This window comes from Anomaloglossus baeobatrachus, chromosome 5 (assembly GCF_048569485.1).
Source record: "Anomaloglossus baeobatrachus isolate aAnoBae1 chromosome 5, aAnoBae1.hap1, whole genome shotgun sequence".
Classification (NCBI taxonomy): Eukaryota; Metazoa; Chordata; class Amphibia; order Anura; family Aromobatidae; genus Anomaloglossus; species Anomaloglossus baeobatrachus.
In genome coordinates this window covers 525185957-525204848 of record NC_134357.1, presented here as the reverse complement: position 1 = coordinate 525204848, position 18892 = coordinate 525185957, and the positions used below count along the sequence as shown (strand labels likewise).

The 18892-nt window shown below is 47.4% G+C and overlaps 1 protein-coding gene across 1 annotated transcript; it reads left to right on the top strand.

The window, feature by feature from the left end:
* The first annotated feature begins 1545 nt into the window (after positions 1-1545).
* On the top strand, positions 1546-17020 carry LOC142310441 (uncharacterized). The gene is made up of 7 exons (XM_075347967.1): positions 1546-1641; positions 1771-1950; positions 2032-2155; positions 2239-2336; positions 10555-10639; positions 15450-15650; positions 15714-17020. Exons 1-7 carry the CDS (start codon positions 1564-1566, stop codon positions 16907-16909), a joined length of 1962 nt encoding a protein of 653 aa, XP_075204082.1. The 5' UTR covers positions 1546-1563; the 3' UTR covers positions 16910-17020.
* The last annotated feature ends 1872 nt before the right edge of the window (positions 17021-18892 follow it).

Genomic DNA, 18892 nt, shown 5'->3' with positions numbered 1-18892 from the left:
GCTCCATATATATTATACAGCGACCGATCCCCTCCGCAATCAGCAGCCGCTGCTGACTTTAGTCTGATGTGTTTGGGGCCTAAGAGCTTATTGGACGCTGCGTCTGGCAGAGATTAATAGACATTTGTACATAGGCCTCTAACTACTATAGCAACCAAACAGCCCCCAATAATCAAGAAATGATGGGGAATCGGGGGCAATGAGAACCTGCTTAATTTTCTAGCCATTTTCATGTAATATACAGAAGCCTAAGGGGAAAATGCCCCCCTCCCCCCCCAAAAAAAATCCACATATCATGGGCTATAAAAAAACAAAAAAAAAAGCAATGCCAAATCTGAACCCCCATCCATATAGACATTTTCCTCTCCATTTAGTGGTGGTGATGGAGTCAGTGATGGACTCCGGCCAGATATCTTTATAGAGACGCAGTAGAGGATGAAGATGTCATCCTCATCATGGAGCCGTTATTTCTCCTCTCACGTGTAATGAATTTCTCCTGCAGTTTTGCTGATGCCGATTCCAGTGTTGGTAAATGAGAGGGGAATTAGTGATATGGAAGATGAGTCTCTGAGAAACGTATTCAGCTGCCGACTCCGAGGAGGAAACTGCTTGTTGTGTGTGGCCTAAATAAATATATAGGATTTATTAGTAGATAGAAAAAGCTGACTACTGTAAAATACTAACAATAGTAACACATAATGATCCCCCATTACTCCTGTGCTCCGCTGCTTGGGTCCCCGCCAGTCTCTGGATTTCCTGTCAGTTTAGTCAGTGATAACAAACATGATCTTGGCCGTCAATCAGTGGCTGAAGCATTGCCCAAAATTACCAGTGATTTGGAGCGGAGGACACGTCTTAGGGGTACTTTGCATGCTGCGACATCGCTAGCCGATGATAGCGATGCCGAGCGCGATAGTCCCCGCCCCTGTCGCACATGCGATATCTTGTGATAGATGCCGTACTGAACGAGTCGCGCGACGTCACACGGCAGGCGGCCAATAGAAGCGGAGGGACATAAACATCCCGCCCACCTCCTTCCTTCCTCATTGCAGGCGGGAAGCAGGTAAGGAGATGTTCCTCGCTTGTGCGGCTTCACACACAGCGATGTGTGGTGCCGCAGGAACGAGGAACAACATTGTATCTCCTATTGGTGCGACATTATGGAAATGTCTGACACTACACAGATCACCGATTTTCGACGCTTTTGCGATCGTTTATCGGTGCATCTAGGCTTTACACATTGCAACGTCGTTACCGGCGCCGGATGTGCGTCACTTTCGATTTGACCCTGACGATATCGCAGTAGCGATGTTACAACGTGCAAAGTACCTCTACGTCAGCAATTCAATTTATGTTCCAGTCCATACGAGACAAGAACGAACAACTACTACACCTTCTGTCTCCTCATATGTTTCCCCTTATTCTCTCCAGTAATTGTATTATTACAGCAGATTCTTTATGATGTTACATCATCATCTTCTCCCCATTCAGGTCCCTACAATATCGGATCCTCTCAGTGGAGATCTTCTATAGAAAAGAATTCTCCTGATTGCGCCGTGAAGGATGGATATGGACAGGGACAAGATGGCGGAGAGGATATTACACCTCACCCTAGAGATCCTCTTCCGGCTTACTGGAGAGGTGAGAGATTCTGATGACGTCACATTACATCATTCTTATCTATGGGAATAACAGATGGACAGAACTGGAGAGGTGAGGACTCTGGAAATGTCTGGAGTGAGATTTATTACTGTGTCTCTCCATAACCAGGATTACACAGTAGTGAAGAAGACCTCTAGTGAGCGCTGTCAGGACCCTGTGTCTGAGGGATGGGGAAGACCCCTGAGCCCAATCACGGGGCCTCCACCTCACCCCCCGATACATGAGGATATCAATGACCAGAAGATCCTAGAACTCACCTACAAGATGATTGAGCTGCTGACTGGAGAGGTGACACTGCTGGGAATGCTGGGACATTATACAGTAACGCTATGAAGGGATCGGGGGTGACGGTATCATTGTATGTGTCAGGTTCCTATAAGGTGTCAGGACGTCACCGTCTATTTCTCCATGGAGGAGTGGGAGTATTTAGAAGGACACAAAGATCTGTACAAGGACGTCATGATGGAAGATCCCCGGCCCCTCACATCACCAGGTAATAGACAGGACTAAATACACATGGCCTATAATTATCTGTATGTAAGGAATGAATTCAGTCCCTGTATGTGTCTCCTCCAGGTCTATCCAGTAAGAGGACAACACCAGAGAGATGTCCCCGTCCTCTTCTACCACAGGACTGTAAACAAGAAGATCCCGATGTTCCTCAGGATCATCAGGTAGATGGAGAGAAGGGGCCATGAAATCTCTCTATGATGTGTAGACGGCTGTGAAGGTCTTGTGCTCAGTCTTGTTTTATCCTCCAGTATTATATGTGTTATACTTGTGTAATGAGAGCGGTGGAGATGGCAGGATTAGAACCGATCATAGATGTGACTGTACCGCCCTGGGGGCTCGGCTGCTGGCCGCCGAGCCGCTCGGATCCGGGCTTGCTGGATCGGTGGCTCGAGCACCTCCGGACTGGGGGCCACGTCACTCTGTTAAGGGGGGTAGTCTTTGGTGATCGGGTGGGTGCGCGACCGGGGCCGCGATAGAGATTGTTTGTGACGCCACCCACGGGATGTGATGATTATTGGCACCACCGCTGCTGGTGATGGTGGGGGCCCCCGGGTGCGGTGTTGGGGTGCAGCTAGGTGTTGACCCCTCCGTGGGTAGGGGGATGTGGGTCCCGGGGCCCGCTGTGAGGGGAGAGGATGCAGGTGGGATGCAGGGCCGGGCGGCATAATGCAGTGTGGTGCCGGAGAGCACTGGTGTACTCACTCAGAGGAAGACACACTGGAGTCAATGGTAAACCAAAAACGGGATGATGGTCGGTGGCCGCAGCCGGCTGCGTTGTTCCTCCCTACTCTGGTTGATGATGTCCGTCTTTCTCCCGCACCTCTTTTAGCTGTTTGACTACTATGCCTGAACAACGGTAGTCCGCTCCCCGACTTGTAGCTGATGGAGGAGCCTTTTTGCCCACAGGCGCTGGCCCGTGGGATTTTGGTGCCTGGGCAGTGGCTTCCTATCCCCCTCGGTGGGCTGTTACCGTCTATCGGGACTTGGGTTGGGAATGGACCTAGAGTCCAGACTGCAATCAGTTAATTTGACTTGGTCCAGTTGGTTCTGGGCCTCGTACGGGCTCTGAGTACCCTTTCCTGGTGCTCCGGTTTCGGTTTGACTCCCCGATTCGGTACCGGCGGGCTCCAACCCAGGCCCGGTGCCTTGACGGTTCCGCCGGTTCTACTCCCGGCCTCCTACAGATGGTCACCACCGCCTGTCTCGTGGCCATGTGGTCCCTAGGCTCCAACCTAGGCCCCTGACAGATTTACTTTAGCTCCACACTTCTACCTCCTCTCCTTTCCCTAACACAACTCAACTCCAATCTGTTTGTTTTTCTCCGCCCCTGACCTTTCATCCTCCTCGGTGGGTGTGGCCAACCGCCTGACCACGCCCCCGGGTGTGGACGTCTGGCTCAGATGGGGGTGACTCAGGGTTTTGGGTGACTGATGGTTCCTTTTTAAGGGACGGGTGTAATATAAGGGCCTATCTGTGACCCCCTGGCTAGTCCAGGGCGTCACATTCCCCCTTGGTTTAACGCAGACCGTCCGCGGAATGCCGGGCCACCAACACCGGGTTTATTTTTCTTTTTGTTAACTGCAAAATAGAAAACGGGTAAACGGGCAACACTTACATTTATAATAACATATTTACAATAAGCATACTTTTGTTTCATCCCTCAACAGGAGACAATTACTTGAATGTTACGGGAACATTTTAATACAAACGGGAACGGGTCCATGTCCTTCCGCTTTCCCACCCAAATAACCTAGGCCTTGATGGTGCCCCTAAGAAACGGGCAGCACCCCTTTTCCCCAGTCCGGAAACAGGAACTGGCCTAAGCCACCCAAGCGGGACGGGTACGGTACTTCGCACCCGACAGTCAATCAGAGGCCCCACGTCCAGGGGACTCCTGACCCCGGAGGATCGCCACCGCAGTTGCGGTGGTGGCGGGCCTGGGCCATCAACTTCCCACAGGCCCATCCTCCAAATCAGCCTCTCCGGAGACTGACGGAAGCGGGAAGATGTCAGAGGGATTATTTACAAGCCCAAAGTTTTTGTGTGGCCTGCAAGTTCTCGACCTTGTTCATATGTAACGGGGCATAACGGACAAAAACAAAGTCCCAACGGGGACGGGCAGTTCTGTAGCTTTGACTTCCGCTACCTTAATCTTCTTCTGTTAATCAGATAAGTGTATCTGTCCATTAGTCATTCAGTCACCTATTTACACAATCAATCTTTCTGCTCACCTAAATGGCAGTTTCCCTGTACCTAAGCGGGGGCTGACCTAGGTTGGGGCGTGTGGACCTTCTGGGCCCAACATTTCAGGGGAGGCAGCGGGGGAGAGGGGACAACTGGTCCCACTTCCCGCTCATCGGGTATGGCGGGTAGGGACCTAAGGGGACGTGGGATAGGTGCATCCCTGGGCGCTTGTTCAGCTGGCTCACTGGCGGACTGCTCCATCTCGATCTCTTCCGCGGGTTGCGGGAACATTATCACATGAACAATTACTGCGCCATTCTGCGTAGGCCAATCTGCTGGGAAATTGCCCATCACGGTGTGGATCACCTCTTTCTTCCTATCCCCGCGTGGCATGGGGACGGGAGCCTCCTCCACTAGCTTCAGGGGTCCGGGCACCTATTCAGGTGGTCTCTGGAAACAGTGGCCGTGGTTCTCCCCTGGTCGCAGATGATTAGATAAGTTTTCTCGTTCTCCCAGCCGGTGGGTTGGACGACGTACGGAGCCCTCTCCCACTGATCGTCCAGCTTATGCGTTCTTCTCTTGCGCTTCAACACCACATCTCCAGGCTCAAAAGGGGGCGCTTGGGCCCGTCTATTGAAGCGTTGCTCCTGCTTCTCCCGAGTCTGGTGCAGATTCCCTTCCACATATTCCTGGACACGTCAATACTGCGCCTGGCGCTTGGCATCCCAATTGTTGGTAGAGGGAAGAGCTTCAGGTGCGTCGAGATCCATCTCGAGGTCGACGGGCAGTCGTCTTGGCCGGGCCCTCATCAGGTACGCCGGAGTACACTTGGTGGAACTGCAGGGGATATTTTTGTACATGTCCACCAGGTCGGGTAGCTTCTCGGGCCACAGATTTCTCTCTTCCAGGGGTAGCGTCTTGAGGAGATTCAACACCAGGTAGTTCATTTTCTCGCACATCTCATTACTTTGGGCATGGTATGGTGTGGTTCGGATCTTCCTGCACCCGTATAGTTGACAAAATTCCTGAAACACCTCCGCTTCAAAGGCTGGACCCTGGTCCATGAGCACCCTCTCCGGGTAGCCATGGGATCGACAGAAGTAAGCTTGGAAGGCTCTGGCAGCAGTGCGCCCGGTCAGGTCTTTGACAGGAACAAACACTAGGAATCTCGAATAGTGGTCCACCATGGTCAGAGCGTAGGTGTACCCATTCCGTCTGGGTGTGAGCTTGACGTGGTCCAGAGCGACCAACTCTAGCGGCTGATGGGTGATAATCGGTTGCAGCGGGGCCTTCTGGCTGGCCTCGTCCCATCTCCGCAGGGTACAAGGACCACACTCTCGGCACCATGCCTCCACGGGCCTCCGCATTCCACTCCAGTAGAACCGCTCCCTCAGCAGCATTTCCAGCTTTTTCCAGCCGAAGTGCCCAGCACCATCGTGGTAGGCCTGTAGGACTTTAGGCACATAGGCCTGAGGCACCACCAACTGGCGAATCTTCTCATGGGACTTCGGGCTAATCAGCTCCCGGTACAGCTTCCCTTGGTGTAGGGACAGGCGGTCTCTCTCCGTCCACAGCCGCTGCGCTTCGGAGGGGGCCAGGGCGTCCATTCTGGAGGAACCCTGTGCGATCATGGTCTTGACCAACTGGACGGCGGGCTCCTGATCTTGAGCCTGTTGCCACCCCTGGCTGGGTAAAGGATCGAAGTTCACCTGCTGTTGGTTGACACACGGCCCCTCATCCGGTAGCCTATGGAACGCGGGGAGTTCAATTTCCTCCAAGTCGTCCTCCTCTGCTCCTTCGTCAGCTGGGTGTGGCATGCGGGATAGTGCATCCGCATTGGTGTTCTTACGGCCAGCCCTGTACTTGATGGTGAAATCATAGTTGGACAGCCTAGCCATCCATCGCTGCTCCAGGGCGCCCAACTTGGCAGTGTCGAGGTTGGTCAATGGATTGTTATCCGTGAACTTCGCTGCCGCGAGGTAGTGTTTAAACCTTTCGGTTATTGCCCACACCAGGGCTAGGAACTCAAGTTTGAAGGAGCTGTAATTTTCGGGGTTTCTCTCAGTCGGCCGGAGTTTTCGGCTGGCGTAGGCAATCACCCTCTCCTTCCCGTCCTGGATCTGGGACAAGACTGCCCCGAGACCCACATTACTGGCATCAGTGTACAGGACGAACGGGAGGCCGTAGTCCGGGTAAGCCACTATCTCTTCCCCTGTCAACGCCGACTTCAATTGCTGGAAGAACTCTTCGTTCTTTTCTTCCCAGGTAAATGGGGGCCCCGGGGATCTACCATTTTTGGTCTGTCCCACGAGGAGATCTCGCATGGGTGCGGCCATATTGGTGTACCTGTGGATAAAACGGCGGTAGTAGCCGACTAGGCCCAGGAACTGTCTCACTTCCCTTACCGTGGTTGGCCGCGGCCAGTCCTGGATTGCCGTCACCTTCTCGGGGTCAGGGGCTATACCCTCTGCACTCACTACGTGCCCGAGGTATTGCACTCTGGGCTTCAGCAGATGGCACTTGGAGGGCTTCAACTTCATCCCGTACTTGGAAAGGGCTGGAAACACCTCAGTCTGGTGCTCCAGATGGGCTTCATATGTTCTGGAATACACGATCACATCGTCCAGATACAGCAGACCAGTCTCAAAGTTAAGGTGTCCCAAACAGCACTCCATCAACCTCTGGAAGGTCCCCAGGGCATTGCACAGCCCGAACGGCATACTGTTGAACTTGCAGAGATCCATAGGGGTGGCGAACGCGGTCTTTTCACGGTCTTTGGGTGCAACCGCTACCTGCCAGTAGCCACTAGTAAGGTCAAGGGTAGAAAAGTAGTTAGCAGTCTTGAGGGCAGCCAGGGACTCCTCTATGCGAGGGAGAGGGTAGGCATCTTTGTGCGTTATTTGATTGATCTTCCGGTAATCCACGCACATCCTCATGGTGCCGTCCTTCTTTCCTACCAGCACCAAGGGGGTGGCCCAGGGACTACAACTATCCCGTATCACTCCCGCCTCCTTCATATTTCTCAGCATGTCCTTAGCGCATTGGTAGTGGGCTGGTGGAATTGGGCGATACCTCTCCTTGATGGGCGGGTGTGTGCCTGTGGGGATGTGGTGTTGGACCCCCTATTAAGGATTACCTCCCGAAGTCTAACGGGTGCTTACTGAAAACCTGCCCATACTCCTGCACTACCCTGTATACCTTTTCCTTGTGGTGTCCCGGTGTGGCCTCGGTGCTAACATGCAATTCCTGGCACCATTCCTCTCTCTGGCTGGGGGAGGTGTCAGTGTGTGGACTGGGTGTGGGTGCAGTGGGGGCAGTCTGATGGATGGCGTGGGCATCTACTGTGTACAGCTTGGCTATGGTGGTGTAGCGGGGGAGCCTGACTTCTTCCTCCCCACAATTCAACACTCTCACGGACACTCTCCCCCTCTTGACATCAATCACCCCACTGTGGGCCAGTGTTCTGAGGGCAAGGGCTCTACCATTGCCGGGTAACCCCGTCCCTGGGGACCTATGGCTGCCCCAGATCATCATTTCACTTCGGGGAGGCACCACCAATGGCGCCACATCCATCACCCGCACTCCACTAATTTCACCACCCGTCAGATTCACCTGCTGCTGCTGCAGAAGGGCCCGGATCTCGCGCTGCAGCGCCCTCTGTCGGCCCCCTCCTGCAGTGGCAGACAACTGCTGCAACAGGCTCAACACTTCTCCCATACAGTGTTCAATCACATTGGTCCCTAACACCATTTTAGGAACCCGGTCACTGGGTTCATGTCGTACCACAATCATCCCCTGGCGCTTCAGATCAGTCCGTCCTACTGTCAGAGTCACCTCTTTGAACCCCACCTGGGTCATCGGGAGCCCGTTGGCTGCTATGATGGTCATACTGTCATCGGGAGGGGAAAGGTCACTGTCAGCCCAGTACCGCTGGTACAAGGTATAGGGTATGGTGGTTACCTGCGATCCAGTGTCCAGCAGGGCCATGGTCGGGACTCCATCCACCGCCACCGAGATGATTGGGCGGCCTCCAATGTACCGATCTCGCCAGTCAGCTGGGCCATAGGGGTCTACTCCTGAGGATTGGCCCTTGGCCTCAGGGGTTGCTCGTTTAACGGGCATCGCCTAGCATAGTGGCCGGACTTGTTGCACATGTAGCAGACAGGCGGTCCGTACCGGGAGTCGCTGCTCTTCCTCCGCTGCATCCAGGGGACGTCCTCTGGACTGTCGGTGAGCTGGATCTTCTCCAGGGGCTTGACTCTCGGCGACAGCTTGAGTGCGGTGACAACCCGGGCAAGCTCTTCACTGATGCACTGGACCCGCTCGGTCAGTCCTTCCAGAGTCCCAACAGGTGCAGCCGGGGCCGGCAGAGGCAGGAGGGGGGGCGCCACCGTGACAGGAGCTGACTCGGCGGGCCAAGGGGCCGCAGCAGGGGCGCCGATGTCGGGAGCTTGCAGGGCGTTGATGGCCCGTTCTTTTAATACGGCAAAGTCTAGGTTGGCATGCTCCATGGTCCACAACCGCAGCTTTTTGCGATCTTTGGCGGATCCCAGCCCCTGCAGGAACTGCCCCATTAGCATCTTGTTGCCGTTGGCCTCACTGATGGTGTCTACCCGCTTTAGGCCATGTGCCCATGGGCGCTCGTACCTGCGGATATATTCACAGGTACGGCCGCATGTTTCCCGCAGCTGCCCGCCGGCATCCGCAGCTATTTTTAGCTGCGAGTTTCCAGCGGAATAGCTGCGGGAAACATGTGGACTTTCACGCGATTTACCTGCGGACGTCCCGGCCTCTATCTCCATAGCGGAGGGCCGGGATCTCCGCAGGTAAATCCGCCTGAATAATTGACATGCAGTTAGGTGCGGCTGAGGGATCTCCGCAGGAGATTCCGCAGCCGCACTTTCTGCAGCGTGGACACAGACACTCCCCATGTCCCATAGGGTAACATGGTGAGTGCCTGTACATGCTAGAACCTGCGGATTTATCTGGAAAATCCAGAAAAATCCGCAGGTTTTCCGCGACAAACTCCGCAGCAAAAAGCTCCCGTGGGCACATGGCCTTAGGGTGCGGAGGGCCGTCTGTAGGTGCAATGCAAAGTCCCGGATGCTGTCTGTAGGCCGTTGCCGACATTGATAGAACTGCATTTGTAGCTCGGCCTCAGTACGGGTTTCAAAGGCCGCCTGTAGTTTCTCAAAGATGATGGTTACCGAGGCCCGGTCCGCATCGGCCCAGGTCTCCGTCTCCTGCTCGGCTGCGCCGGTCAGCTGCCCCAGCACTACCGACGCACGCTGCCTCCCAGTCATAGCGTACAGGTCTAGGATCGAGCATATTTTCTTTCTGTACACCGGCAAGGCGTCAGGCTTCTCATCATACTGGGAAAGCCAGGCATCACCGGGCACATACGGCAAGGAGATCGGCATTACCTGGGCAACCGGAGCGAGGGCTGCTGCATCCCCGTCGTTAAGCACCGCTGCTCCTGCGGCCAGCGCTCCTCCGCCATCTCCTTCAGGCACGGACATCTCTGCTCTGTCCCCCCTTGGTTTCTTCCAAGCACTCTGCTTGCTTTCTGCAGCGCTGCTCTGTTCCCAGGGGGGCGGTGGCTTCCTATCCCCCTCGGTGGGCTGTTGCCGTCTATTGGGACTTGGGGTGGGAATGGACTTAGAGTCCAGACCGCAATCAGTTAATTTGACTTGGTCCAGTTGGTTCTGGGCCTCGTACGGGCTCTGAGTACCCTTTCCTGGTGCTTCGGTTTCGGTTTGACTCCCCGATTCGGTACCGGCGGGCTCCAACCCTGGCCCGGTGCCTTGCCGGTTCTACTCCCGGCCTCCTACAGACTGCCACCACTGTTTGTCTCCTGGCCACGGGGTCCCTAGGCTGCAACCTAGGCCCCTGACAGATTTACTTTAGCTCCGCACTTTTACCTCCTCCCCTTTCCCTAACACAACTCAACTCCAATCTGTTTGTTTTTCCCCGTCCCTGACCTTTCATCCTCCTCGGTGGTTGTGGCCAACCGCCTGACAACGCCCCCGGGTGTGGACGTCTGGCTCAGATGGGGGTGACTCAGGGTTTTGAGTGACTGATGGTTCCTTTTTAGGGGACGGGTGTAATGCAAGGGCCTATCTGTGACCCCCTGGCTAGTCCAGGGCGTCACATGACTTCTCAATCTGTCTGTGACTTTTACAATATTTGTTTCAGGGGGAAGATCTGACCCATATTAATACTACAGAGACATATGTTAGGAGTGATGAGCGGAGTAAAGAGGAGATTCCTACAGATACAGGTGAGTAGTGACCACTAAATGCAGAGAAGTCACAGATTCTTCTCAGTCCCCGGCTGTGGCTGCTTTATCAGGGTTGTAGTCCGGTCATAGAAAATGCTCACCATTCTGCTGCTAGACCACCACATGCTCCTTCACCCACAACTGTCCCCATTATTTTGGGCATTGGACGCTCTTCTGTTGGAGTGAGATCTGTATCAGCCATATCTTACAGGTAGGATCCACCCTATCCCCTGAAATTAGAAGATGTTGACCCTTAGCTGCCCAGATCTCTAATCTGCAAAGCCAAATGACAGTGTACGTAGAATGTGCAGACAACTTAGAAAATCATGGGAAGAAAAATCTAATCTGTATGGTGGACCCCTAAGAGAAAGCGGAGGGTAATGATGCTGGTGACGTCCTAGAATCTCGGCATATCATTGATTATAATCTTCCGTCTCTCCCTTCTGCTGAATGTGCTCATCGGGTTGTTACAAAGGTCCAGTCTTGTGAAACTTTCCTTTTATGACGAGACCCCATACCATGAGCGGTGAAATTCCTACTTTCCGGGCAGTCACAATACATGTGAAATAGATCTGAAGCCTCTGAGTTACACATGGGACATTTAGAAGATTTAATTTTTCCGATCTCGGGCATAAAAGCCGGGGACGGTGTAACCTGTGAATTACCATAGATTGAAACCTCTCATTTTCTTAGAGAGAAGATCATTAGGAGAATTTATAATTATTTCTCATTGTTTATGGTACAATAAGTTTTTATTTCGTTATTTAAGACTTGACAAATATTTTGTACAAATATAATTTTGAATACAAAACACGAGACACAATAACTTCTTACAAAAGGGGGTAGAGAAGAAGAGCACACACCATAAAACATAAAATATAGAAACACATAAAGGAAAGAAAAGCATCAATTCAAGTACAAAAAGCCTCATATCATTACTAGATGTAACATGGATTGGTTAACCAAGTCTCAAAGTCAGGAGAGGTAAAGGAAGACCGGGTTAACCATGTCCTCATATTCATAAGACACAGAACGGAGCCAATCATATGAAATTATTAAATTTTCCATCCATATTAAAAAGTCCACAGATTCAGCCCATTCGAGCTTAGAGGGGAGAGGACGATCTCCAGTGTCTAGGGAGGACTTGCCTCATTGCTGTCAGAGATATTCAGAAGAGACCTTTCTTGATGGACGAAATTGATATTAGAAATACTGAATACTTTAGCCATGTTTATTCAATTTCCTATATAGCCAGGTCCCTTGCTTCCCATACACAGCAGGTTTCAACCGCACATAGAGGTAACATTTGGTTAGCTACCTATGCACACAAGCAGGTTTTAACTGCATATAGAGGTAATATTTGGTTAGGGACCCCATAAATAAGAGATTACCGTGAAGTTGGTTATGGGGCAGTAATGAATTGATCATTAGCTAAATATCTCTTTTTTTTTCTTCAAATAATCCTCAGCAGTCACATTTAATTTTTTTTTCCATTTTTCATATGGTTAGTTGTATTTTTCATTCCTTATGTATCATAAAGCAGTTATGCTTGTTCATATTTCTCTGAATTTGGTGTGCAGCTTTCACTTCATATAGATTGTGTATTTTTTGGCTAGCACACTGTTCACATTTACAATAGTGTTCCAGTAGTTTTCTGCTCCTATCCAGGCCCCATTTCTCCAATCTGACATCTATCACTTTACATGATAACACCTATATCTGATCCCAGTGTCTGAGATTTTTTTCTGTGACATATTCTACTTTATCTTAGCTGTAATGTGAGGTTGATTTGTTTTGCATTTATTTAAACAAAAACTGAAAATCATCAAAAAAGTAAAAGAATTAGAAGTGATCAAACATTGCATTTGGATGCTCTTAAAACAAATAGTGACATCACAACATATAGTCAGTAAATAGCATTTACCATATTCTGCTTTAGTGTAAATGCATATTTTGACCCTACAGACAGTCTCTGGAAATTAGTATGGAGTGGATGTTGTAGAGTGAACATTGCAAATCTGCCATTTTAGTGCCCAACACCTAGTGTCCAGCTTGTGCTCCACGAGACACGCAAACCGTAAATGTTTGTGGGTTCTTGCCAGGGCTGAGGAGTCTGTAAGCTAAACCTGCGACTCCGACTCCTCAATTTCCCTTGCCCCGACTCCATGACTCCGACTCCCACATACATTGCTTATATTTAAGTGAAAAATGTATTGTAGTACAATGTAACATCAGACATTTAATAATTTTTATGATACAGTAATCATATTTAATAAGATATTTAGATAGAACATAAAATATATTTATTGGAATACAGATTTAGAACACAAAAAATGCAATAAATTGTAAATATATAATGCACTATGTAATATATGTATGTATGTGTGTATATATATATATATATATATATATATATATATATATATATATATATAAAATCATTAAGTAATAAACTATGTAAGTGGCAAAAAACATTTTCAACAAAAACATACTAAATAACATTTGTTGTAAGAAATAGAGTTGCCTCCATCAGATCCTCCTTCGTGGGTGACCTCAAATCTGACCTAATAATTTTAAGGCTAGAACACAACTTCTTTACACTAACTTGGGTTGGAGGCAAAGCCGTAACCACATGGGCAACATCTCTAACAATTTTTGTGTATAAAGGAATTGCCTCATGCACAGTCAGTTTTGATGAAGGGTTGAATTTTTCTATTTTTTTGAGAGCAAGTGAAACATTTTACTGAAATATGGTCAATCTTCTGCTATATGAGACGGAGTAAAATCTTTTTTTCTTGCGGCAACGCTTTGCCTGCTCCATGTCATCCCAATACTTGCCAAAGTTAAACTCCTCATCTGATGAGGCTGAAGATATGGCAGCAGTAGCACTGTCAGGACCCAAGTCATCTTCCACCTGGCAGTCATGTGGGCCACTCATCCTAACTGCTACCTCAGTCAGAGCTTCTTTTCCTTTAGTAAGCTGTTGATCATCAAGCAGTATACAATGACTTGGGTCCACATAAACAGCTGCCAGAAGAATTTTATTTTCCAATAGCTGTGTCTCTCTCCGTTTCATTGAAGTAGAAATGCCATCTGTGAATAAACCTCCTCTTTGGGACAGGCAAAATAGCAAGTTCTTCCACTCCCTTATGAAAAAGCCAGGAGTTAAATCCTCAGCTTGTAATTTTTCAGTCACGGTAAATGTGTGATTTAAGCAATTCCTTCAATTCAGCCACCTGTGTCCATTGACCTTCATTTAGGGTTACCTTAGGGTTCGCCATATCTATAAGAAACTGTTTTAGTTGAAGCAATAGCTCAATCATTAAATAAGTGCTGCCCCACCGAGTGGCTTGATCGACAATTGCCCCTTTCCCAGCACGTCTCTTCAAGATGGAATCAATTTTAGGGGTTCTAGCAGCAATAATCAATTTCCTCACTTTTCCAATCAGATTTCCAGCATGTCCCCCTTGCAGATTATCTCTTATTGCCAGCTGCAGCGTGTGCACAAGACAGCGCATGTGATGAATATGCAAGTGTTTTGAAGCAGCTTCAACAAGATCATCTAATTCTAAAGTATCATTTTGCTGTTCTTCTGTTGTAATATATTTGTTCCTCAGTTACATGAACAGCGCTGTTGCCTTGCATCTCACACATACTGAATCCTAAACTTTCTTCTAGTTGTTATTCATTACTCTCATTCATCAGTTTAATTGTACTTATCATGTTTGAAGTATTGTCCGCTACAATAGCAAGAACCTGTTCTTTTTTGAGTTCGTAATCTTGCAGAACTTTTTCCACTAAGGCCTGGAGAAACTGGCTGGTGTGATGAGCTTCAGTGTCTTTTACTGACAGTGTCTTGATAACAATTTCTTTCTTGTCACAAACATATCGAACATTGATGGCAAAATAATTCAGTGAAATGCAGTGTCTCTGGGCATCCCAGCAAAGGCAATGGTTTTCAAGATATGACATTCAGACACATCGTTTTGTGAGGATCCTCACAAAGAATGATTATGTCAGTTTGTGTGGTGTTTTTCTAATCTGCTTTTGCTATTGAAAACATTATCTATGAGCTCAAAAACCTTTCAGGTGGTGCGGTTTTTTAAAAAGGTGATCTGCTTTTGCAGCTGAAAAATGTATCCTCAAAAAACGCAGCAAAAACGCTGTGTGAATGTGGCCTTTGATCAGGAATAGAACAGCCATTTATAGGACATTTCATAACTTTCCCAAATTTCTATGAAAAAATATTCATCACATATTGCAATGCACTACTGTCCCCAATTTATTATATATTTTAGGAGTCGGAGTCAATCCATTTTATACCGACTCCACCAAAATGTACTCAGACTCCACAGCCCTGGTTCTTGCAATGCCAAACATTGATAGTAACAGTGTTTGGGATACTGCAACGCTGAGAAGCATCGAGGACATTTGGCTTTGGGATTTTTCTGGATTGGATTATGCAGCCATATTGCTTTAGAAGAGTCTTTCAGCTATAACTAATGTGGAAACTCTCCATTTTTCTACTGACCGAGCAGAAGTTTTTGGGTGTAATTTTGGCCAGAAAACATTATTTGGTAGATTATTATACAAAGATTTGGGATGCAAAATGAACAAGAATGGTTGAACATCATGGTCTACTGGTTCCTACTCTGAGGTCTACTGTTAAATTCTGAACATTTTTTTTGTTTCAGTAAATAATTATTCTAATTATAGATTGCTACATAACTTGCAGTTTCTTTAGTTATTTTATACATTGTATCCTTTCATTTCTATATAGATTATTAAAAATAATTTTTATTCTTGGCAGATGACTGTACTAGGAGATTAAAGGCACAACTGACATCTTCAGTTTTTAAATCAGATGATCTTGATATCACACAAGAGATAACTGAAGCGAATACCATTGCTCCAGATATAGCATCATTTCTTCAAAGCAAAGATGTATCATCTCATTCTTTTGAACAGGTCCTATCTTCTGATTTATCACAGACTATTAAGAAAAATAAAAGTCACAAAATAAGCATTCAAAATAGAAATGCTCTTACAGTAAAAAAGCCATTTTCAACTTTAGAATCTGAAAAAATACATAAAAAAATTCACACAGGGGAGAAAACATTTTTTTCAGAGTCTTTTAGTTACCAGAGAACTCACAAGCCATTTTCATGTTCAGAATGTGGGAAATGTTTTGCATGTAAACAAACATTTGTTACACATCAGAGAACTCACACAGGGGAGAAGCCATTTTCATGTTCAAAATGTGGGAAATGTTTTGCACATAAATCACATTTTGCTGCACATCAGAAAACTCACACAGGGGAGAAGCCTTTTTCATGTTCAGAATGTGGGAAATGTTTTGCACAGAAATCACATTTTGCTGCACATCAGAGAACTCACACAGGGGAGAAGCCATTTTCATGTTCAGAATGTGGGAAATGTTTTGCATGTAAACAAACATTTGTTACACATCAGAGAACTCACACAGGGGAGAAGCCATTTTCATGTTCAGAATGTGGGAAATGTTTTGCACAGAAATCACATTTTGTTGCACATCAGAGAACTCACACAGGGGAGAAGCCTTTTTCATGTTCAGAATGTGGGAAATGTTTTGCACGGAAATCACATTTTGTTGCACATCAGAGAACTCACACAGGGGAGAAGCCTTTTTCATGTTCAGAATGTGGGAAATGGTTTGCATGCAAACATAATTTTGTTACACATCAGAGAACTCACACAGGGGAGAAGCCTTTTTCATGTTCAGAATGTGGGAAATGTTTTGCACAGAAATCACATTTTGTTGCACATCAGAGAACTCACACAGGGGAGAAGCCTTTTTCATGTTCAAAATGTGGGAAATGTTTTGCACATAAATCACATTTTGCTGCACATCAGAAAACTCACACAGGGGAGAAGCCTTTATCATGTTCAGAATGTGGGAAATGTTTTGCACAGAAATCACATTTTGCTGCACATCAGAGAACTCACACAGGGGAGAAGCCTTTTTCATGTTCAGAATGTGGGAAATGTTTTGCAAATAAGTCAGATTGTGTTACACATCAAAGAATTCATACTGGAGAGAAGCCCTTTTTTTGTTCAAAATGTGGTAAATGCTTTACATGTAATTCACATCTTATTAGACACCAGAGAATTCACACAGGGAAGCCTTTTTCATGTTCAGAATGTGGGAAATGTTTTGCAGATAAATCACATTTTTGTTACATATCAGATAACTCACACAAGGGAGAAGCCTTTTTTGTGTTCAGAACGTGAGAAATATTTTAAATACAAATGTAGTCTTGTTGAACATTACACAAATCACACAGGTAGAAGCTATTATCAAACCTAGAAGTTTTAGAAATGTTTTATTTGAAAATTGTAATTTGTTGACCATTAAGAAAAATTCACACAGGGAGAAGCCATATATACGCAATAAATTATAATATCAAAAAGTTAATTTATTTCAGTAATTCAATACAAAAAGTGAAACACATATATTATATAGAGTCATTATACACAGAGGGATCTATTTCAAGTGTTTATTTCTGTTACGGTTAATGATTATGGCTTACAGCCAATGAAAACCCAAAAGTCATTATCTGAGAAAATTAGAATAATTTCCACAAAACACCTACAAAGACTTCCTAAGCATTCATAATGGTCCTTTAGTCTGGTTCTGTAGGCTACACAATCATGGGGAAGACTGCTGACTTGACCAATGTCCAGAAGGCAGTCATTGACACACTCCAAAAGGAGGGTAAGCCACAAAGGTTCATTGCTAAAGAAGCTGGCTGTTCAGAGTTCTGTATTCAAGCATATTAATGGAACGTTAAGTGGAAGGAAAAATTGTAGAAAAAGACGCATAAGAAACTGGGTTAACCGCAGCCTTGATAGGATTGTTAAGAAAAGGCAATTCAAAAATTTGGGGGAGATTCACAAGGAGTGGACTGCTGCTGGAGTAAGTGCTTCAAGAGCCACCACACACAGACATATCCAGGACATGGGCGACAAGTGTCGCATTCCTTGTGTGAAGCCACTCATGACCAATAGACAATGCCAGAAATGTCTTACCTGGGTCAAGGAGAAAAAGAACTGGACCAGTGGACCAGGACTCAGTGGTCCAAGGTGTTTTAAGATGAAAGTAAGTTTTACATTTCATTTGGAAATCAAGGACCCAGAGTCTGGAGGAAGAGTGGAGAGGCCACAGTCCAAGCTGCTTGAGGTCTAATGTGAAGTTTCCACAGTCAGTGATGTTTTGTGGAGCCATGTCATCTTCTGGTGTAGCTCCACTGTGTTTTATCAAGACCAAACTTAACGCTGCCGTCTACCAGGAAATTTTAGAGCAGTTCATGCTTCCTTGTGCCGACAAGCTTTTTGAAGAGGGAAATGTAATTTTCCAGCAGGACTTGGCTCCTCTCCACACTGCCAAAAGTACCAATACCTGGTTTAATAACCACAGTATCCCTGTACTTGATTGGCCAGAAAACTATCCTGACCTAAACCCCAGAGATAATCTATGGGATATTGTCAAGAGGAAGATGTGAGACACCAGACCTAACAATGCAGATCAGCTGAAGGCTGCTATCAAAGCAACCTGGGCTAAGTTATTATTATTATTATTATTATTATAGCGCCATCAATTCCATGGCGCTTTACATGTGAAAGGGGTATACATAATAGGGACAAGTACAAAAATCTTAAACAATACAAGGCACAGATTGGTACAGGAGGATAGAGGTACCTGCCCGCGAGGGCTCACAGTCTACAAGGGATAGGTGAAGATACAGTAGGTGAGGGTAGAGCTGATTGTGCGGCGCTGTATCAGACTGAGGGTTACGGCAGGTTGTAGGCTTGTCGGAAGAGGTGGTTCTTCAGGTTACTTTTGAAGCTTGTCAAGGTAGGTGAGAGTCTGATGTGTTGTGGCAGAGCATTCCAGAGTATTTAGGAGGCACAGGAGAAATCTTGGATGCGATGGTGGGAAGAGGAGATGCGCGAGGAGTAGAGAAGGAGATCTTGTGAGGATCTCCGTTCCATAACACCTCAGCAGTGCCACAGGCCGATTGCCTCCATGCCACGCCGTATTGATGCTACAATTCATACAAAAAGAGCCCTGACCAAGTATTGAGAAGATTTACTATAAAAACATTCCTTTCTCGCCTTTTCATTGGGGGACACAGACAGTGGGTTATATGTTGTCTCCAGGGGAGGCTTGACACTAGGTTTAAAAAAGAGTTAGCTCCTCCTCCCACAGCATAT

Bases quoted from the DNA above. Each gene is read 5' to 3' on its own strand.
- LOC142310441 (XM_075347967.1), top strand. From the start codon at position 1,564: ATGGATATGGACAGGGACAAGATGGCGGAGAGGATATTACACCTCACC. The intron at 10,640-15,449 runs GTGAGTAGTGAC...TATTCTTGGCAG, and splicing joins GGAGATTCCTACAGATACAG to ATGACTGTACTAGGAGATTA. The intron at 15,651-15,713 runs GTCACAAAATAA...TTTCAACTTTAG, and splicing joins GACTATTAAGAAAAATAAAA to AATCTGAAAAAATACATAAA.